The sequence below is a fragment of the Hyla sarda genome, chromosome 3, assembly GCF_029499605.1.
Source record: "Hyla sarda isolate aHylSar1 chromosome 3, aHylSar1.hap1, whole genome shotgun sequence".
NCBI classification, from domain to species: Eukaryota; Metazoa; Chordata; class Amphibia; order Anura; family Hylidae; genus Hyla; species Hyla sarda.
Genome location: NC_079191.1, coordinates 112,139,588 through 112,163,192, shown reverse-complemented (window position 1 = coordinate 112,163,192; position 23,605 = coordinate 112,139,588). Strand labels below are relative to the sequence as shown.

Genomic DNA, 23,605 nt, shown 5'->3' with positions numbered 1-23,605 from the left:
ACGCATGTAACAACCCTTAATTTTGCCATGACAACTAATATTCTCTGTTAATATTCTACTTGAAAGAACAGGAAACTTTCATTGATCTGCCTTTCCCACCCTGATACAGATATTGGACTACCTCCCATGTTGCAGCCCAAATTTGCAACATACATAACCTTTTCTTACCTTTATAAATCATTAACTATTGGATGGAAATTGTGAGGGATTATCCTTTCACTCCTAAATTATGGTGAAATCGTCTCAGCATTGACGCAATAAACTAATGTTACACTCTCTAAAACGTTGATGTTGACTTCTAGTCAGTTATATGTCCAAGTGGCAAGCAATTGATGGCACGATGACCATATTACAAAATATCTGCCATTAGTATCATCTTCTTTGTAAAAAGTTATTTTTATTGAAATTTTTTCTAAATAACAATAACGTATTTATAACAAGATTAAATATTCATATAATTAGAAAAGAAATATAAGGCAGAGCGCAACAGACAGCCAATATGGCCGCTCACCTGGGTTGGTTGTGGGGCAGCCATAACACCGTGCAGAGCCAATCAATCCCACTTCAGGGAGACCATGTAATCCAAAGGGAATACTGTAGTGCCGAGTCACAACCAATATACCACACACAGGCCATGTAAGGGGTCAGAGATAAAAAATATATATGATAAAAATATTCACCAAAAGTGTGTCTCAAGGCGCTCAATGAATCTTATATTCAAATAGATGCAATAAAATTTGCTTTATTTAGTCCAAAGTACAAACGCGTTTTCGGAGTGAACCTCCTTCCTCAGGAACAAGGACGGATGTCGACTCCAAAAACATCGTAAATAAAGCAAATTTTATTGCATCTATTTGAATAAAAGATTAATTGAGTGCCTTGAGACACACTTTTGGTGAAAATTTTTATCATATATAAGATTAGATATTAGTAGTTACTTATCTATACAATCTCCAATGTAATTTTTCATCAGGATTACAATTACATATTGTAACAGAATTGGGAAGTTGATTGTAACATGTAATTTATTTAGCAGATATTTGATTGCATAGTAATCTTAGTAAGTTCAGATTGATTCATTATTAATCAACAGTAAGTTAGGATATATTGTGTTTAGGTATAGTTAATAGTTTAAACACCGGATATTAAAGAAATGTGGTAGTCCTCCTTGCCTCTCAGTTTCTGTTCTGCTTTCCTTTCTGCGACTTCACATTGTACAAAGTATCTTAAAAAACTAATTGATTTATGGTTAGCTCATATATCATAATATCACAGTGCACACAGTATGTTTAGAACATCACACCTTAAAACATAAGGGAGAGCAAGTTGGATTGGTGTTTCACTTCATCGGAAAGAGATATCTTTCTAAGACAAACTTTATTAGGAGATTACCCTGAGCGATACCCTCAATGTGAGGGATTACCGTGCGTTCGTTGTAGGAAAATTTAGTCTCCAATTGGTTCAATTTTGTAAGCATTTCTCACACCTTCTGTTTTGCGAGGCAAAAATCTGCTCATCAAGATAGGTAGTAGATACTGCATCGATGACTTCAGTTATCACGGACGGATCTACCTTTTTCCACTTCCTCGCTATTATTGATCTTGTTGCAATTATCATATGGCTTATTGAAACACGTAAGTATCATATGCTTTGATATATGTCAACGAGTGATAAAGCAAAGGCATAGCACCATAAAAATACTTCTGCACCTTTCACAAACTGAAAGTTATTAAATACCGTATTTATAACACACACTGGCGTATAACACGCACCCCCATTTTAACAGGGACATTTAAGAATAAAAAAATAAAATGTAAAATAAATGACTTGGACTAAATGCCACATCCTCCCCCCAACTTCGTTTTCTTCTGCACCTCAGTTTGGTCCTGTCCCCTCCAGTGCCACATCATTCCTTCCCTTTTATCAGTCCCTGTGCCACATTTACCCCTCTCATCGCCACCCCCCATGTCTCATCATCCCCCCATGTCTCATCATTTCCCCCTGTCATAGACCACCACTAGCCATACAGACATTAGGCATTTAGTGCCTCCCCACCATCATTTCCCCCTGTCTCATCATCCCCCACCCTGTCTCATCATCCCCCACCCTGTCTCATCATGTCCCCCATCATTCCCCCTCATCATCCCCACACCCTGTCTCATCATTTCCCCATCATTCCCCCCTCATCATCCCCACACCCTGTCTCATCATGTCCCCCCATCATTCCCCCTCATCATTTCCCTGTCTCATCATCCCCCACCCTGTCATCATGCCCCCATCATTCCCCCCCTCATCATTTCCCCCTGTCTCATCATCCTCCACCTTGTCTCATCATCCCCCCACCCTGTCTCATCATGCCCCCCCCCCCCCATCATTTCCCTCTGTCTCATCATCCCCCACCCTGTCTCATCATTCCCCCCTCATCATTTCCCCCTGTCTCATCATGTCCCCCATCATTCCCCCTCATCATCCCCCCACCCTGTCTCATCATGTCCCCCATCATTCCCCTCCCCCCCTCATCATTTCCCTGTCTCATCATCCCCCCATCATGTTCCTCCTACAGTGGTCTTCAACCTGCGGACCTCCAGATGTTGCAAAACTACAACTCCCAGAATGCCCGGACAGCCAACTGCTGTCCGGGCATGCTGGGAGTTGTAGTTTTGCAACATCTGGAGGTCCGCAGGTTGAAGACCACTCTTCCCTTTTCCTTACTTGTCTGCACTTTGGCAGGTCAGGTCAGGCGGCGGGTCTTGCGGGCTGCGGGGTCAGGGAAGCAGATGAGTGACGTCCTCTCCCGGCTTCTTCACTGACCCCGCAAGACCCGCCGCCTGACCTGACCTGCCGAAGCGCAGCCAGGTAAGGAAAATAACAAAACTATGAAAAGCAGGGGAAAAGGGGGAATGATGAGGGAGGGGGGAGGTACGGAAAATTAAAAGTAAAACTCAGTGGATAGTGCGGGAGATGCTGATTAAAAGGCCAGGCAGATCCGGACATGGTAGGGCTCATTTTAATTAGCGTCTCCCGCACTATCCACAGGTACTGTACAAGTGACAGTTTTCCAGAGCGGGGAGGAGACGCCGCTGGTCACTGATTTAAAGTGGCCGCGGCCGTGCTGTTAATACTTAATAAGAAACCGCTGCTGCAGCCGCTTTAAATCAGTGACCAGAAGACTTATCGGCGTATAACACGCAGGCAGACTATTTGTCTTAAATTTAAGTTTTAAAAGTGCGTGTTATACGCCGATAAATACGGTAGTTAATTATGCAATGCCATTTTGTCTTTACAAAAAAGAAAACAAAAACACAAATCATGACTAAATAATTTGACTCAAAAATACCTGTCGTTTAAAGGAGAAGTATTATACTTAAAAACGTATCCACTATCCAAAGGTTAGGAGATACATTTTAGATTGCGGGGAGTCCAACCCCCCCCCCCCTTTTTTCGTGCACAGCACCCCGGCTCTCCCGGGGAAGGGGGCAAGTCAACCCCTGCACGAAGTGGTGCACCAGGTCTCACTCCTGAGACCATCTGTGATCGCTAGTTATAAGCCAGGGAAGCAAGCAGTGAGCTCAACTCTTTATCTGGCCTTCAAATCAGGTTTGATTGATTAAGGTATTGACCACTGGAGAGTGGGCAGCTTATAACAAGTGATCACATCGGGTCTCAGAAGTGAAACCCAGATCTATCAAAACTTTTAACATGTATGGACAACATATCGAAAGTTTTTTCTAACGGCAGTGATTCTTTAAAGGTTTTTTTTTTTTTGGGGGGGGGGGGATTTGGGAGTAAGAATTATTCACTATAGTTTGTGTTGTTTTGGCCTTCTTTTCACTTTTAAACCTCCTGGTGCACATTATTTGTTATCATCAATAACTTCCAGTTGTGGGGAATATTAGAGCCCTTAAAATACACTATAATTAGAAAGGGGGATCTGAGCCCCTCATTCTTGAGGAGTTTCAATGAAGAAGTGAACAACATTTATCACTTATCCAATGTGATAAGTGTTTTTTTTTTATAGAAAAACCCTTTATAGGGATATTCCAGGACCTTTCTATTGATTATCTATCCTTTGGATGAGCCATCCATATCATATGTCTGACTCCTTGCAATAGTTTTTCCTAAATAATAATGGAAAGATCAGAGAGAGAGAGATATAATGAAGACCAGTGGCATATATCTATCTATATATATATATATATATATATATATATATATATATATATATATATATATATATGTTAGATGCAGATGAAGTCAGGCTGCTCACCACTCTCGCGTTTGCTGCACTATCTCGTGCTACGGACATCGGTACCGCTCCCGGCTTAGTAGAAATCACACAGGAAAAAACGTCCGGCACGTTTTTTCCTGTGTGATATATATATATATGTATATATATATAAAACTCAACGTGTATGTGTGTATGTATGTTCCACAAAAACTTCCAAATGGCTAAAGATATTAACATGAAACTTGCCACACATGTTACTTATATGTCAACAACAAACATAGGATAGGTGATTTAACCCTTACTCACCCCCAATTGCCAGGGGCGGGGTTTATGTTTAAAGTCCTATACAAGTCTATGGAAAATATGTTACTGCATAACTTCCAAACGGCTGGAGATATTAACATGAAACTTGGCTCACATGTTACTTATATGTCAACAACAAACATAGGATAGGTGATTTAACCCTTACTCACCCCCAATTGCCAGGGGCGGGGTATATGTTTAAAGTCCCATACAAGTCAATGGGAAATATATGTTACTGCATAACTTCCAAACGGCTGGAGATATTTCGATAATACTTGGTCACATGTTACTTATATGTCCACTTAAAATATAGGATAGTTAACTTAACCCTTAAAGGGTAGCTCCCACCATCCTATTTTTTTTTTTGCTAGCCTGTTCCCCCCCCCCCCCCCCCCGCTACGACACTGGCCCATTCCCTCCTCCCCCCCCCTGCCCCGCATACCCCATTCCCTCATTACACTTGCAGTTACTGCAGAGTCCGGCAGCGGGCGTGCAGGGACAGCAGCGGCAACGAGGCGGCGGCAGTGACGTGCAGGAGGAGTGGCCTCCCAGCAAGTGGCCGGGGAGCCAATACGCTCGCTCCCGCCTGTCTGATTGACTGGCAGGGAGCGAGTGCAGCCACTCCAAAATCAGTCCTTTTTCAGTGGCCGGTTTTTAAATGTAAATTAAACCTTTTTAATGAAAAAAAAATAATAATAAAAGTATATTAGAGATATGTTGTAGTACATAAGTACTACAACATATCAAAATATAAAGTTGGTGACAGTGCCCATTTAACTACCCACATTTGTGAGGGTGGGGGTTTTTGTTTAAAGTCCCATGCAAATCAATGGGAAATGTATGTTCCCAAATTACTTCCATACGGCTGGAGATATTTCAATACCTGGTACACATATTACGGGTCAGGATATGAGGACGGGATGGGAGGTTGGGATAGGAGGTCAGAATAGGAGGACGGGATATGAGGACGAGATATGAGGTTGGGATAGGAGGTCGGGTAGGAGGTCGGGATAAAAGGAAGGGATATGAGGACGGGATATGAGGTCTGGATAGGAGGTCGAGACAGGAGGTCGGGATAGGAGGTCGAGATATGAGGACGGGAAAGGAGGTCGGGATAGGAGGACGGGATAGGAGGTTGAGATAGGAGGTCGAGATATGAGGTTGAGATAGGAGGACGGGAAAGGAGGACGGGAAAGCAGGATGGGATAGGAGGACAGGATAGGTGGTCGAGATAGGAGCTCGAGATAGGAGACCGAGATTGGAGGACGGGATAGGAGGTCGGGATAGGAGGTCGAGATAGGAGGTCGAGATATGAGGATGGGAAAGGAGGACGGGAAAGCAGGATGGGAAAGGAGGTCGGGATAGGAGGTTGGGATAGGAGGTCGAGATAGGAGCTCGAGATAGCAGACCGAGATTGGAGGATGGGATAGGAGGTCGGGATAGGAGGTCGAGATAGGAGGACCGAATATGAGGACTGGATATGAGGTCGGGATAGGAGGACAGGATAGGAGGACGGGATATGAGGACGAGATATGAGGTCGGGATAGGAGGTCAGGTAGGAGGTCGGGATAGGAGGACGGGATAGGAGGACGGGATAGGAGGTCGAGATAGGAGGACGGGATAGGAGGTCGAGATAGGAGGTCGAGATATGAGGACGGGAAAGGAGGTCGGGATAGGAGGTCGAGATAGGAGGATGGGATAGGAGGTCGGGATAGGAGGTCGGGATAGGAGGTCGGGATAGGAGGTCAAGATAGGAGGTCAAGATAGGAGGATTGGATAGGAGGTCGAGATATGAGGACGGGAAAGGAGGATGAGATAGGAGGTCAGAAAAGGAGGTTGGGATAGGAGGTCTGGATAGGAGGTCTGGATAGGAGGACGGAATAGGAGGTCGAGATAGGAGGACGGGATAGGAGGTCGGGATAGGAGGTCGGGATAGGAGGTCGGGATAGGAGGATGGGATAGGAGGTCGGGATAGGAGGACGAGATAGGAGGTCGGGATAGGAGGTCGGGATAGGAGGTCGAGATAGGAGGTCGAGATAAGGTTTATATACCGATAGCATACCACCTCCACCATATACCCCCCAAGGGCTACCACACCAGCATGCCTGGACAGTCTGGGCATGCTTGGAGTTGTAGTTTTACAACATCTGGAGGGCTACAGTTTTACAACATCTGGAGGGCTACACTACTTAGCAGTCTCCAAACTGTTCTTCCCCAGTTGTTGTATAACTACAACTCCTAGCATGCCCAGACTGTCCAGGCATGCTGGGAGTTGTAGTTCTGCAACATCTGAAGGGCCAGATATTGCAGAACTACACCGCCCAGCATCCCTGACTGTCTGGGCATGCTGGGAATTGTAGTTTTGCAACAGCTGTAGGCACATTGGTTGAGAAACACTGAGTTAGAGTCTGTTTCCTAACTCAGTAATTCCAACCCGTGTGCCTCCAGCTGTTGCAAAATTACAACTCCCAGAATGCACTGACAGACTGTACATGCTGGGAGTTGTATTTTTGCAACAGATGGAGGCACACGGGTTGGAATCACTGAGCTAGAGACTGTTTCCTAACTCAGTGGTTCCCCAGCGGGCCTACAGTTGTTGCAAAACTACAACTCCCTGCATGTACGGTCTGTCTTTGTGCATTCTGGGAGTTGTAGTTTTGCAACAGCTGAAGGTTTGGGATGTCCCCCCCCCCCCCCCATGTGAATGTAAAGGGTACATTCACACGGGCGGGTTTACAGTGGGTTTCCTTCTACAAGTTTGAGCTGCGTCCAATTTTCCGCCGCAGTTCAAACTCCCAGCGGAAAATTCACTGTGAATGTACCCTAAAAACACTACACAACACTACACTGGCACAAAACAAAAAGTAAAACTGCCCCCCCTTTTTTTTTCAAATTAAATTTTATTTATTTTTGCTAAATAAAAGAAAAACAAGCACATTCAAATACAAGTAACGGAATCAAGCACAAACAGGTTGTGCATAAACAGTATGATCATGGGACACATTCAGTTTACAAACCGATAATGTTGGACAGAACATATGGTGACATCTGGGGCAATAATGCTACATGAATGGGTTGGTAGGGCCAGAGGTATTGTCAGCAGGCAAAAGACTCAGAAGTCTCACATAGCAACTCTGGTATGCAGTGAGAGGGAAACAAGTGTGTGTCCGTAGGCAATCAAAATAGAAATACTATCAGTATAATAAAAGGAGGACGTCCATAAGGGAAATAGCAATATAACTATCCGTGGTCGCGGTCCTGGTGCATCCTCTGATAACCAATAACAAAGAACAAATCAGATATCAGCTTATAAGCAACTAAGAGTGAGAATGAGAGGTCAGGGTGGAAAGAAAGGTTAAAGGGGGCAAGGCGGGGGTAAGGAGAGACACTAGAGAAGAAAGAGAGAGATGGAGGGAAAGAGAAGGGGAAGTATAATTAGAGGGTAAGAAAGCCAGGAAGATAGTTCCAAGACAGGGTACTCACCACAGCAGACGGCAAAGGTCCGGACTCCCACAACACCCAGGCGAAGCCAGACATCGATAGCATGTGAGTGAGGCAAGGGCAATAAGGGGGTCCAGAAGGCCAAAGCGGGGTTGTACACAGCTTGGGGAGGATGTGCAGGGGTCAGATCAGGGGCGGCGTGGATAGTTTCAAATTCCCTGGAGGATACAAAAGAACTCCACGGAAACCAGGTTGCAGTGTAATTTTGTTATACGGCGTGGCATGTCGGCTGACAGTTTCTCCATCCTGTGTAGTCGTGTCACTTTCTGAAGCCAGGACGAGATAGAGGGAGGGGAGGAGGACTTCCACAATCTGGGGATTACATCTCTAGCTGCTAGCAATAAGAAGAAAATCAAACGTGAAGAGCCTCCAGACAAGGTAGGGGGCAGGAGGGAGAGGAGGACAACCTCTGGCGTGAGTGGCAGGCGGAGTGATAAGAGCAATGGTATCCAGTATCTTAGACCAGAAAACAGACAGCGAGGGGCAAGTCAGCCAAATGTGTAGCATTGTACCTCGAGAAGACGAGCAACGCCAGCATATGTCTGAGGAGCCCAGGTAGACTGAAGCAAGTAGAGCGGGGACTCTGTACCAGCGCGTGAGAATTTTATAATTAATCTCATGTGCCCTCCCCTTAGACTTTTATCTTTGGGGTCATCTGAAGGCAATTGTCTATGCTGTGAATATACGAGATGTGCAGCACCTGAAACTACTGTGTGTTTTTTTTTTTTTTTTACTGTTCTGACATCATGGGGGCTTCCTAAATGCGACATGCCCCCCAAAAACCATTTCAGCAAAATCCCCAAAATCCCATTGTCGCTCCTTCCCTTCTGAGCCCTCTAGTGCACCAACAGAGCACTTTACATCCACATTTGAGGTATTTCCTTACTCGAGAGAAAATGAATTACAAGTTTTTGAGGCCTTTTTACCCTTGTAAAAATGAAAACAATAGGGCTACAATAACACGTTAGTGTAAAAAATTTAGATTTAGATTTTTCTCCTCCATTTTGCTGCTATTCCTGTGAAACACCTAAAGGGTTAACAAACTTTTTGAATGTCATTTTGAATACTTTGAGGGGTTCAGTTTTCATAATGCGGTCCATCATAGGGGATTTCCAACATAAAAACCCTCAAATTCCCTTCTAAACTTAACTGGTCCCTGAAAAATTCAGATTTTGAAATTTTTGTGAAAAATTGGAAAATTGCAGCTATACTTTGAAGCCCTCTGATGTCTTCAAAAAGAAAAAACATGTCAACTTTATGATGCAAACATAAAGTAGAAATATTGTATATGTGAATCAATATGTAATTTATTTGACATGCCCCTTTTCCTTTCAAACAGAGAGCTGCAAAGTTAGAAAAATGCAAAATTTTCAAATTTTTCCTGACATTTTGGAAATTTTCACCAAGAAATGATGCAAGTATCGACGAAAATTTACCACTAACATAAAATAGAATTATTCATGCATAAAGTGATAGAGGTCAGATTTGAAAAAAAACACTCCCGTCCTTAGGGTCATAATGGGTTCCGTCTCCAAGGGGTTAAACCAAGACCACGTTTGTCAATTAGGTAATGCCTTTTCCACACTGTTTGCAGGACAGCAAGACTTAGCAGCGGACAGAAGGGAGCCAGAAGAGGGGACAGGGGAAGCAGCTGGCAAACTTTGAACATCTTCTTTTGCTTTGCACTGATACCCTCTCTGATTGAATACCGAACATTAGAGTAATCTGCCACATACCGGAATATGGGAGGGAGCAGTACCCTTTGCTATATGTAAACTTTGCCATTTATGACATGATATGGGATGTTTTATCATGTTGTGAAGTCAGCACACATGTACACTACAAAAATAAACACTTTCCCAGTATTTTATATATTTTTTTCTTTGAAAGGAAGGTTTACTATTTTAGAATCTATTTGCACTCATAATATCCTGCACATATTTGATGTGTAGCATTTGAAGCTGCACATTTTATGATGCAGATTTTAATGTAAACTAAATTACTGAACACAACTTCAAAACTGCAGCTTTAAATCCTGCACACCAAATATGCACAGGGTACTGTACGCATGAATACACCCTTTGGGTTGGATCACACGTAGCAGCAATCTGCAGGGATCTGCGGGTCTCGCATGCATGGGCAGTTTACTCACAGACATGTCGCCACTCCCTGGGACCTGAGCTCGGCCGAGAGCGGCTGCGATGTCAGTAAGTAAACTGTGCATGCGCGCACAACTCACAGATTCCTGTGTGTCTGCTCGTAGCGGAAGATTGCTGCTACGAGCAGACAATATATATCACACGGGCACAGCAGGAGGCTGACTCTAGGGATGGTTGTCAGCGCATCTGCAGTGTCAATTATGCTGCAAATGCATTACATGGGACCCTTAAAGAGGACCTTTGGTCCCTTTTAAAAAACATGTCAGTGTATTCATTAGATAGCTTAGGGGGCTGATTAGCTGATCACATAACTTTTATAGCATTGTAGCCGCTCTGATGAATGGGGCATACATCTGAATAAAATATGTGATGTGTTTGCCTGTGTTTAATTGGTGCGGTGACTATAATGGGGGCAAGAATATTTCCTGTCCAGGGACATGTATTCAGCACTGGGTGAGTAACCATAGGTCCTCTTTAAAGGAGAAGGGATATGGGATAAATTGCTGATCGGGGGGGGGGGGGGGGGTCTGCTGGGATCTCCGGGAAGGGACCACAGCTCTCTCTGTGAGGAGCGCATGTCATCTACTGGTAGATGGCACGCCCTACATTCGTTTCTATGAGAGCGCCGATGATGCTCAAGGGCTATACTGGTCTTTTCAGCATTTCAGTTTATTTTTGCCACATTACTCACATTACTGATTGTTTTCTAATAAAAAGGAACATTTATTGATGCATCATCTCTTTAATGTAAAGTGCAGACAACTGTACTAGTTCGGCTACTTGGCTTTGAAAACATAAATGTTTACCTCGAGAGACCTATTTTGGTAGATATTAGTCCTTTTTCAAGAATTTTTCCACTCAATACATACTTGGACATCCATGTACAAATGTAGTGTTGAAGTATAATAAAAAAATAAAATATAACCTCCCTGTAAATGCATTTTTATGGTTAAAAAAATTGGGCTCCACATTCAAACAACTTGACTACCAGGTACAGTGATGTAGGTGACATTTAAAGGGGTATTCCAGGCCAAAACTTTTTTTTATATATCAACTGGCTCCGGAAAGTTAAACAGATTTGTAAATGACTTCTATTAAAAAATCTTAATCCTTCCAATAGTTATTAGCTTCTGAAGTTCTGATGTTTTCTGTCTAACTGCTCTCTGATGACTCATGTCCCGGGAGCTGTGCAGTTCCTATGGTGATATTCTCCCATCATGCACAGCTCCTGGGACGTGACATCATCATTGAGCAGTTAGACAGAAAACTTCAGAAGCTAATAACTATTGGAAGGATTAAGATTTTTTAATAGAAGTAATTTACAAATCTGTTTAACTTTCCGGAGCCAGTTGATATATATAAAAAAAGGTTTTGCCTGGAATACCCCTTTAAATTAATAGTCACATTATTTGTCAACACCAAAAGGCACCAGTAGAGGTGATTAATATAATTAGTAAATATTGTTTTTATAAAGCAAGCTATTATTCACACCATCTAAGCCAAGGCCTCGCATATAAAACTATTGTCAATGGAAAGTGTCATTGTTCAGCTGGCTATACATGACATTGTTGGTCATACTGTTCTTTTGGTTGATACCAAAATTTTGACAACTATGAACAGTTACATATCTACAGATGAAGGAAAAATTTAGTTTTTACATTGTACCATAAAGTAGATACAGACCAAATAAATCCATTCGACAAAATGTATTGTATGGTACCTATACATTTGCTGTGCTATGTGGTGACACGCCATAGGTTCCCATGCACCTTCTATAGCTCTTGGCTCATTGTTAATGGAGAGTAAAAGAAAAGTGGACTTGGATTGGAAGCAGCTAATCTCCATGCTGGCTGAACACCCAACATGTAAGACAACCCCTTTTACACATGATTTAAAGAAATAGACAAGTGTCATATAACATCTCTTACTATATTCTTCTGTATATTTGACACAATTGATTATACAACTGTGCTTTAATAGTTTTTTACTTTTTTTTTTTTTTTTTTTACAAAAGAAGATATGGTCAAAGTAATCCGAACTCTTCATTTATCTTCCTCTTTGTGGGTAGTCTTTATTTTGGACGGTACTTGGACTATAAAAAAAAAACCTCATCTGGAGTTAAACAGGTCCATCATTCTGCAAACAAGAACAGATAAAATTTATTTATTAAATTTGCTTGTAAAATAACTGAAAAATCATTGTTTGTTTGTTTTATCCACAATAGTAGCCGCTATCTATGCATTTTGGTTAAAAGCAACCAATAAACTTAAGTTTTCTGGTTGCACAGCATATAGCCAACGAAGGGACAGGACATAGAGTACATTTTCTAGACTTTTTAGTTGCCACTGAAGCTAATTGGCTGGTATTTTTGCATGGGTACTATGGAACTACAGTATAGTGGATAGAGCAATGTCACATTACATACACTATATGAGCAGGAATCTTATATGTTAAACTCAATAATAAATATGCACACACACACATGACTTTCTGTGTTTCTTATGGCCTTATAAATAGTTTACATGCTTTTTTTTATTTTTTTTAATTATAACTAGAAAATGACAGTTTTCTTTAATTGGTGTTTTTAGCTATGAAAAAAATGCTATTTTTTACATATGACTGTACACTCTTTTGCGCTATGTCCAATAGATGCATGTCACCGCAACATTGGTAACATCAAGCAGCTTTGGATATTGCGTGTGGGCATAGTTTCGCTCACAAATGAAAATCTGGACAAGTACCAGCCCCCTCCCTTTTCAGGATGGTATACTTCTGAGACAACCGAGAAGCGGAAGTGAACTGCAGGGAACAGAACAGGTAGGACCTTTTCTCTGGATGGCCATATTAAGGGTAGGGTCATGGGTTTTTCTCATTTCTGGTGCAAAGAGACAGAATTCTGGCGCAATGAGACACATTCCATTGCACAACCCGACAAAACATGTTGGGTGTACAATAGTAAATCAGGGCCAATGGATCCACAGCATATTTTACACTGTGGATCCGCCGATGATGACCCTAGTGTGCCTCCTGCTGTGCCTGCTCGTAGCATCAACCCGCCAATACAAGCAGACCTGTGAGTTCCCAGTGCGCAAATGCAGTGTACTTTCACACATTGCGGTCGCTCCCCCTGCTCCCTGAACTAGGCTGAGAGAGTCCGCAATGTCTGAGTACACTGTGCATCCATGCAGGTCCTGTTTGCTTGCAGAGGCAGATTGCTGCTACGAGCAAGCACAGCAGGAGGCACACTAAGTTAAGTCATTGGCAGATCTGCCGCATAAAATATACTACAGATCCGTTACGTGTGACCCTACCCTAAAGTTGTACAGAAACACTCAGGTTGTACTACTGAGATAAAGGCACTGCATGTGCATCATAAATGTTCGTAGGGTAGAATATGTCAGTAATACAAGCATGCCACAATGTCTTTTCTTTTGGATTCATATGGAATCAGTCAAGTAAAATTTCTATATGCTAACATAATACTATCTTTAGGACTAGATATCAATATCTCATTGGTTGGTATGTGACTCCTGATAACCCTTATCACTCAGCTCTAAGCATCACATCCTCTTCAATGTTTACGAGGCACAGTGATATCTATATATATAAAACTCAATATGTGTGTGTATGTATGTGTGTATGTTCCAGCATCACGTCCAAACGGCTAAAGATATTGACATGAAACTTGGCACATATGTTAATTATATGTTTAAAGTACCATACAAGTCAATGGGAAATATATGTTACTGCATAACTTCCAAACGGCTGGAGATATTTCGATAATACATGGTCACATGTTACTTATATGTGCCAAGATATTGACATGAAACTTGGCACATATGTTCATTATATGTTTAAAGTACCATACAAGTCAATGGGAAATATATGTTACTGCATAACTTCCAAACAGCTGGAGATATTTCGATAATACTTGGTCACATGTTACTTATATGTCCACTTAAAATATAGGATAGTTAATTTAACCCTTAACTACCCCCATTTGTGAGGGTCGGGGTTTTTGTTTAAAGTCCCATGCAAATCAATGGGAAATTTATGTTCCCACATAACTTCCATACGGCTGGAGATATTTCAATAACTGGTACACATATTACGGGTCGGGATAGGAGGTCAACATAGGAGGTCGGGATAGGAGGATGCAATAGGAGGACCGGGATAGGAGGACCGGGATAGGAGGACCGGGATAGGAGGTCGGGATATGAGGTCGGGATAGGAGGACGGGATAGGAGGACTGTATAGGAGGTCGGGATAGGAGCTGGAGATAGGAGGTCGGGATAGGAGGTCGGGATAGGAGGTCGGGATAGGAGGTCAAGATAGGAGGACGGGATAGGAGGTCGTGATAGGAGGACGGAATAGGAGGTCGAGATAGAAGGACGGGATAGGAGGACGGAATAGGAGGACGGGATAGGAGGTTGGGATAGGAGGACGGGATAGGAGGACGGAAAAGGAGGACGGGAAAGGAGGACAGGAAAGGAGGTCGAGATATGAGAACGGGAAAGGAGGATGGGAAAGGAGGACGGGATAGGAGGACGGGAAAGGAGGACGGGATAGGAGGTCGGGATATGATGAGGGGATAGGAGGTCGGGATATGACAACAATATATGAGGAAGGGATATGAAGTCAAAAGCTTCCTCCTTTGTTTATTTTCCTCCCCAACAAGGATTAGGAAGGAAAAACCGGGCAAAGCCGGATACTCAGCTAGTATATATATATATATATATATATTTTTTTTTTTTTTTGTAATAGCTGTGGCTGGCAAGGAAGCTCTGCCCTATTATTGAGTAAGATCCTCACCAATATGATATTGACACCCTATCCGGAAAACATCTCAGAAGGGTGTGGATGTGTAGTAGAGCCCCCTAGATGTCTATGGGTGCCATGTAAGGATCCTGTATTTAGGATGTATGTATGTAAGTTGTTCAGAGCTGCAATATGCTCATGTACATGTGGCCTCGTTGAAATCTAAATTTGGTTTTCAATAGCAGCCAAGGACACCTTGCACGACTGAAACAACTTGGAAGATAAAAGATACACATTTGTTCTTAGTGTAGTTGTAATTTCCCTTCTCTACATAAACATAAGGCTATATTCACATTGCTGTTGTGCTCCATCCGGTGCTTGGACCGTTTGGCTCACAACAGGTCACCACCAGGTCCCGACGGATCCCATTCACTTGAATGGAGTCCGTTGGAGATTTGGTAGTTTATCGGATTTAAGAGGGGGGAAAATATTGCATGCACTATATTTTTCTCTGCTAAACTTGATGGAATTGTCAATAGAGCTCCACATATCGGAACCCGATGACAATGTGAAAGAGGCCCAAGCTGAACCAAGCTGGCCACAAGCTTGAGTTTGACGACAAAAAGCATGGTCCTATGTTTGTGGCCAAAAATAGGCCTCCCAATATTGCATTCAAGTATAAATGTTTATTTTTGGACATGTCCTTTATATCTGTTGAAATGGTTATCAGGTAAAAACTTACACTGTCACAGCATCCACAGCACTTGCAGTCCCCACAGATTGTCCCAATGAGACCATTGATGGCTTGAATTGCACAGAGAACAGCTTGCACTAAGCCCAATATCAGGAGAATGGAGAAGAGGGTCAAATTCCAGGTGATAATAACTTCAGTGTTAAATTCCTTTTCATTGAAGCTGTATATTTTGCATTCCTTCCATAATGTATGGTTTTTTAAATAATCTCTAAAAAAAAAAATTATCATTTATTTACATTTACATATAAAAGTTGCATTTTAGTTAGGTGATAGATTGCTGATTGGTGGTGGTCCAACTGTTAGGACATCCACTGATAATGTGAGTGAAGTATCTTGTTCCCAAGGTCAATGGGGTGGGGGGAGAGTACATGCTCAGCCTCTGTTCCATCTACTCTCTATGGGATATCCCATTTACCTAAGGAAAGATTGAACTATGTTTTCATGATCGTGGGGTCCCAGCAGTCGGACCACCAACAATCCCATGCAAAGGTGATAACTTTCAATCTTGGGACAACAACACAATACAATGCAAAGCATCTTATTAATAGTGGTGAGCGAAATTCCCAAAACTAATATCACAATGTTTTACCATCAAATTTGTTTTGGATTCGAACAATTAAGATTTAGTCCTAAACTCCGAGCCAGGTGCAGAATGCCTAGCCCACGGAGTGTAAAGAGTTAAAGGGAAACTATATGCAAGTTTGACTATTCAAACTTGCTGATATTGGCTAACAGAGCACTGTACTTTGTTCACAATGAGTCATTGTTCTGTAAAATTTTGTTTTATAAATATGCAAATTAGTGTGTCTGGTGCACTGCGGGCGTTCCATTACTCTTAGGCCAGATTCACCCCACAGAATTTCCAGCCGGAATCATAAGGGGGCATTAGGACCGTGCAGACTGCATTGCATTTCTAAGCAGATCCGCCAAAAGAATGTGTGTACATAAACATTCTTTTAGCGGATCAGCTCAGAAATGCAATGCAGTCTATGAGGACGGCAATGCAGTTTGTATGGTCCTAGGTCAGCCCTCCAGATCTCAGACGGAAATTCTGCCTGGAATTTCCATGTTGTGAACCCAGCCTAAGGTGCACCTATCCACTCACCACTTACTGTAAAACACCTACTAATAAACAATTATCCTTTGCAGGGAGGTAACTGACAGCAACTCTGCGCTTGAGGCTGTTAGTTACGTCACTGCAAATAATGAATATTCATAAGTAGGAGTTTTATAGTAGCCGGCGGGCCAATTGGTGCACCAAAGGATAATGGAATGCCCCCCAGTGTACCAAACAACAATAAAAATTAATAATATTTAAAAAACAATAAGTCAGTAATTGGCCAGTGGAATACTGGTAAATATGCAGCAAAAAGGAGGCATTCCATTATGGAGGCATGTTAATGCATTGCTGCAGATTTACCAGTATGCCACTAGCCATTTACTGCCCTACCTAATTGTTTTTTTTTGTTTTTTTTTTTAATATTATTAATTTTTATTGCCCAAAACTACATACAGGTAACCCAGTGGTAATATTTAATGGCCATATTTTTGGTTTAGAAAATTTACAAATAAAACAGCCTAAATAAATTCCTAGTATCACTAGTCTCTCTTTCTTTTTTTTAGAATAATTTAAAAGCAATGAATACACATACCCATTACTAAAAGCATACTCCCAACCATCAATTTCATTTGTGTTTCCTGTAAAACATATTGGCCCCTTATTTATAGCAACTGCAGAAATAATAAAATTGTATCCAGCTCCAACAAATCCAACAGCAGCAAAAAGGATGGAAGAAAACATCTGCAACAAAAAGCAACAATAGAGATTACTTACAATATCCGTCTAATATGTTAAGTGAGTCATTGACTAGCCATAATGGGGTAGGCCTTGTGTGGTTCTGAACTTAAAGGGGAACTATCACCAGGAGAGAGACCACGTACTTTTATTTAAAAATAAAGAGTTGTATCCCCCAACCCCCCCCCCCCACCCCTTCACCCAAAATTTTTCTAAATATATTAAAGGGGTACCCTGAAGGGAATTTTTTTTTTAAATCAACTGGAGCCACAAAGTTATACAGATTTGTAAATTACTTCTATTTAAAAATTGCATTTCTTACAGTACATATCAGCTGCTGTATGCTCCACAGGAAGTTGTATTTCTTTCTGGAGTTCTTTTCAGTCTGACCACAGCGCTCTCTGCTGACACCTCTGTGCATATGAGGAACTGCCCAGAGCAGGATAGGTTTGCTATGGGGATTTGCTTGTACTCTGTACAGTTCCTGATATGGACAGAGGTGTCAGCAGAGAGCACTGTGGTCAGACAGAAAATAACTTCCTCTGTAGTATACAGCAGCTGAAAAATACTGGAAGGATTAAGAATTTACAAATCTGTTTAACTTTCTGGCCCCAGTCAGTTTAAAAAAATTTGTTTTCCACTGGAGTACCCCTTTAACTAAAGATACATTTACATTGGCGGATTTCCAGAGTAGGTTTTACCATTGTGGATTTTTCAGCAGCATATTTCATAGCTACACATGAGCTTCAGTAGAAAGCCCACAGAAAACCTGCCCTTGTTAATGTATAGGGGTCATACAAAGCACATATGCAGTGTACTTCACGCTGTTAGAAATCCACTGGCCAACAGAAAATAGCTTGCACATTTTCCTATGTGCAGACACACAGGGCTTCCCTGCCACAGCCTTGTGTGTGCAGTAAGGTTTGGGGGTGGTCGCAGCGTACCAACATGACTGTGAAGCATGGGCCTGCATCCAACCATTACTGCACACACAGGGCTGCAGCAGGGACGTCCTGTGTGTCTGCTTATTGAAAACTGTGCAGCGTAAATACTCTGTGTATGCACTATGGGTGACCCTACTCTAATAAGTGTTTTTACTTATTCAGAGTTGTATTAAGATTTTCCAAAAAGAACAAAAAAAAGGGGGAAATAAAGTAACCAAAAAAAGGGAGGGGAAGGGGGAGGGGGGGGGGTGTAACCACAAAAATAATGGTTCCATCAAGAAAGACATAAGGCATCTCAGTAATCAATACAAGAATACTGATATAATAAGAGTAAATATGTAAACAAGTCTTCTGCAGTAATAAAGAACAGACTAATGAGGAAAAAATAAAAAAAGCAAATATTACAGGACCCTAATAAGAGTTTTAATGGTGCATTCATATTATGCAAATGACTCACTGGAGTCAGCAAATGCATCCTCAGGCTGCTCCCATTATGCCCAGTCACACTGTAAAATTCCCTTAAATCCCCATAAGAAAATCGAAGACATCTTCATTATTACTGCAATATCTTATGGCTATGAATAAAGGTTAATGTTGTATTATAGCTTAATAAGTCAAGACTAGGAAAGTTGGATTACAACAGTGGATTAATAGTTTTTTATTGCTTAGTCCAGGCAGTATTAATATGGCATTTAACATTAAAATGCTGAATAAAATCATAGAAAAACAATATATATAGAATCTCAATATTTCTCCATTTATTTACATGCTTCCCATACCAATATTTCATAAATCAATGATAACACTTACAGCAAATCTCTTCCCACAGCTTTCATTGCCACAGCATCCACAGCAGTCATTATTCTTCATTCCCAGAAACACTAGAGCTGGAAAAATCATCTACATCAATAGAAGAAGAAAAATGTGTTCCTTATTATTACGCATTCTGACCTCCTGTGTATCTTAGTTTAAATAATTCAGAGAATAATTCAGCCAAACTAAATGTATTTTTTTACCTACCCAAATGTGATGTCCCAGTACGGGATGATGTGGCCCCATACTGTCCTCCTGCCCTGTCAGGCAGAGTCCCTGCATGCGCCCAGGGCTTCTCTGCGGCATTCTAGGGATCAACCGATTATTGGATTGGCCGATATTATCGGCCGATATTCACGATTTTTTTAGTTATCGGTATCGGCATCTAACCTTGCGTCTTGCCTGCGACACCCGAGCCTGGAGAACGGTGCTATTGGCTGATTTTTTGCATTTCTCACAAAGCCACGGCAGCCCTGCAAGAGAACCACAGTGGCAGCCTGGGAGAGGTGCTTTGAACTCCAGTGTGGAGCTGCTGCGCTTAGACGTGAGGTCACATCACCATGGGGGTGACGTGACCTCACGTCTAAGCGCAGCAGTGCCACGTCAGAGTTCACTGTGCCACCGATCAGTGCACCCACCGCCCTGCTCTCTCTCTCATACAGGGCTCTACTTGTCCTCAGGTACAGAACTCTGCTTGTCCTCAGTGTACAGAGCCCGGCTTGTCTTCAGTGTACAGGGCCCTGCTTTTCCTCAGTGTACAGAGCCCTGCTTGTCTTCAGTGTACAGAGCCCTGCTTGTCCTCAGTGTACAGAGCACTGCTTGTTCTCAGTGTACAGATCCCTGCTTGTCCTCAGTGCACAGAGCCCTGATTGTCCTCAATGTACAGAGCCCTAGTTGTCCTCAGTGTACAGAGCCCTGCTTGTCCTAAGTGTAAAGAGCTCTGCTTGTCCTCAGTGTACAGAGCTCTGCTTGTCCTCAGTGTACAGAGCCCTGCTTGTCCTCAGTGTACAGAGCCCTGCTTGTCCTCAGTGTACAGAGCCCTGCTTGTCCTCAGTGTACAGAGCACTGCTTGTTCTCAGTGTACAGATCCCTGCTTGTCCTCAGTGTACAGAGCCCTAGTTGTCCTCAGTGTACAGAGCCCTGCTTGTCCTCAGTGTACAGAGCCCTGCTTGTCCTCAGTGTACAGAGCCCTGCTTGTCCTCAGTGTACAGAGTCCTGCTTGTCCTCAGTGTGCAGAGCCCAGCTTGTCCTCAGTGTACAGAGCCCTGCTTGTCCTTAGTGCACAGAGCCCTGCTTGTCCTCACTGCACGGAGCCCTGCTTGCCCTCAGTGTAAAGAGCTCTGCTTGTCCTCAGTGTACAGAGCTCTGCTTGTCCTCAGTGTACAGAGCCCTGCTTGTCCTCAGTGTACAGAGCCCTGCTTGTCCTCAGTGTACAGAGCCCTGCTTGTCCTCAGTGTACAGAGCACTGCTTGTTCTCAGTGTACAGATCCCTGCTTGTCCTTGGTGTACAGAGCCCTGCTTGTCCTAGGTGTACAGAGCACTGCTTGTCCTCAGTGTACATACCCCTGCTTTAAAATGCCCAAAAATTAAAATGCACAAAATATCGGTTATCGGCCTGAAAGTTCACAGGTTATCGGTATCAGTATTGGCTCTAAAAAATCTATATCGGTTGATCCCTACGGCATACCCCCATTATGTATATAGGTTTGCCTAATGTAATGGACTGTTTCTTTAATGTTTGTACCACATGATTGTTACCCAGAGGGCTCCAGTGATCAGATGACCCCCCAAGTGACCAATGGGCTCCTTGCACAGCCCCCCCATATAACAAGGGAAGGGGCTGCAATTGCTCTCTTAGACACATTGCTACTTCTGCTGAGGTCCAGTGCAGTCAAGTTGTTCCAGTGTCTGTGTCGAGAGCATTGGAGGCCTAAAGTCCTGCAGCCACAAGTCGTTCATCAGTAAGTCAAATCATCTTATTGTCAGACACTTTCTCTGTCAAGTCAAGTCCATCTGTAGTCACCGTGGCCTGCACTAAAGTCTGTCTAACTACTGCAAGCCCCATCAAGCCTGCGAGGTCCCCCTGTGTCACTGGTCACCTCCCTGGGATATTTTGCTTTACTGAAACACTATATCACCTGTCTTTCCTCAGTAAAGCTGCAGTTATTCTTAATCTGGTGTTGGTGTCTTCATTGCCCCTGCCTAACCCAGGATCAGCGGTATTACCTTTGGGTGGTTAAGGCTAAACCACACCATGGCATCACAAAGGGGTTAATACCATCTGCCCCATGGGCCATAACATCTGCCCTGCATCTACCCTGCACCTCACACCCCGACACCACACAAAAACAAAGGAACCCAAACATTCTTGGGCTAATTTCACTTTGTGTTGTTTATTTTATATTTATTGCTGCCCTTAGAAGAGCAGAATAGCATAGTCTGCTACATGACTCTATCCATTAAAAAAGAACCAAAATAGGCCAAACCATTATAAAGGGCCTTTTACATGGGGCGATTATTGGCCGAACAGGACAAATATTGTCCCATGTAAGAGACCCAGTGATCAGCTGACGAACAACAAACAACTGCTCATTAGTCAGCTGATTGCTGTGCTTGTACAGTCCTCTAAATCTTTATTGGTTGATCACACATTTACCCGTGTAAACAGGGGATGTGCAGCCAACAAAAAGAAAAGTAAAAGGCCACACAATTAATGAATTAAAGAGGACCTGTGGTCTACCCCAAAAAAAAAAAATAGATTGCATTATCATTAAGTAATTAATTATAGCTCACGGAGCCCTCATTATGCAACTTTTTACAGTGTCTTGATACACCATCCCATTCCTGAGATATGGGGGTTTATAGTTTGACAACTTAGGGAATCATTAAAGGGGTATTTTGCCCCTAGACATCGTATCCCCAATCCAAAGAATAAGGGATAAGATGTCTGATGGCAGGGGTACAGCTGCTAGGAACCCTTCCTTGCTAGCCTCGCTCGCGGGGGAGATGGGATGGGTGGACGTCTGGAGGATGCTCTATGGTGATAGAACAGCATACTCCTGTTACAATGGAACTCACAAGACGGCATCCCAGATTGCTTTGTGCTTGGGGAATCACGCCGCTACCTCACTATGTAAGAAAATGGTTTATGAACCGACATCTTTATCAGATCACTCTCCAGTGTTTGTGAGTTTACAGTTTGAGTCTGGGGTCCCTAAAAATAGGGGTTTCCCTAGAATTAATCCCTTTTGGTTATCTGTAATTGACAAGGATGAAAGTATTTCTGCCGAAGTGGTCTTCTTTTGGGAAAGGAACATAAATACTGCAAGGGTCTAGGTGGTATGGGATACCCTTAAAGCATACATTAGAGGGGTCCTGTGGAAAGAAATCTGTGTTTAAAAAAGGGGATTCAGGCAGGAAGAAAATGACCTGAGAGCCAAAGTAAATAAAATGGAAGACGAATATGCTGCCGGATCACCAAATATCACATGAAAATCTTAAAGGAGATATCCAGTACTGAAAAACTTATCCCCTATCCTAAGGGGATAAGCAATCTCTGGCTCTGCCACAGCGCAGTATTGAGGGGGCGTTTCTGTTTCCACTTCGTGCGTTGGTCGACACCAGCTATCTGGCCAGCGAGCCTGGGCCCCATCCAGGAGATTGGAAGGGGGGGCACAGCGGTCATATCCCCCAAAATCGGAACCTTATCTCATATCCTTAGGATAGGGGATACGTTTTTCAGCACTGGACTATCCCTTTAGCAAAGTACAGAAAGAGTTGGCAGACTTTATTGCTGAAAAAGCTCAGAATGCCAATTTCTTTCAGGGACAGAAACAATATGTATTGGGGGAAAACCCACTAAATTATTAGCACATATAATTAAAAATAACAAACAAAAAATAAATATAGACAGAACTAAATGCCCGGATAGGCATGAATCAACGGAGATCAGGCAGCAATTTATTAACTTTTTTAAGAGGTTATACACATCAGAAAATTTTAATTTAATTAATGAACTGGATGATTTTTTTCTTATATTGACCTCACAAAATACCAATATATAGGAAGGAAAATTGGGTAGGAAGGTAGGAATGGAAGAGGTGCGGGAGGTGATAAACAATTTACCATTAAATTCTACAACACCAGGCCTGGACGGCATTCCCTTTGAGTTCTATAGAAGGTTCGCCCATGTATTAACCCCTATTTTCCACCAAGTCATCACTAAATCATGTGAGACAGGCCTTTTACTACAATCAATGCTAGAGGCTAACATAGTCTTAGCAGGAACGTGTGGGAACTGAGTTCCTGCACTTTATTCACAGCAGGAACACCGTTCTCATTAGCAGTACC

The 23,605-nt window shown here is 42.6% G+C and overlaps 1 protein-coding gene across 3 annotated transcripts in view; it reads right to left on the bottom strand.

Moving 5' to 3' along the window:
* Positions 1-11,548: 11,548 nt before the first annotated feature.
* LOC130361627 (transmembrane 4 L6 family member 4-like) overlaps positions 11,549-23,605 on the bottom strand; it is a 33,350-nt gene continuing 21,293 nt past the window's right edge. For 2 of the 3 annotated variants that reach the window (XM_056564860.1, XM_056564862.1), the window contains exons 2-5: positions 19,253-19,342; positions 17,356-17,504; positions 15,692-15,911; positions 11,549-12,327 (exon numbers count right to left, since the gene is read on the bottom strand). In XM_056564860.1, coding sequence (XP_056420835.1) covers positions 12,310-12,327; positions 15,692-15,911; positions 17,356-17,504; positions 19,253-19,342 — 477 coding nt within the window. In that variant the 3' untranslated portion in view covers positions 11,549-12,309. Of the gene's footprint in view, positions 12,328-15,691; positions 15,912-17,355; positions 17,505-19,252; positions 19,343-19,462; positions 19,686-23,605 lie in introns of those variants that run through there. The other variant, XM_056564863.1, reaches the window with a different exon arrangement.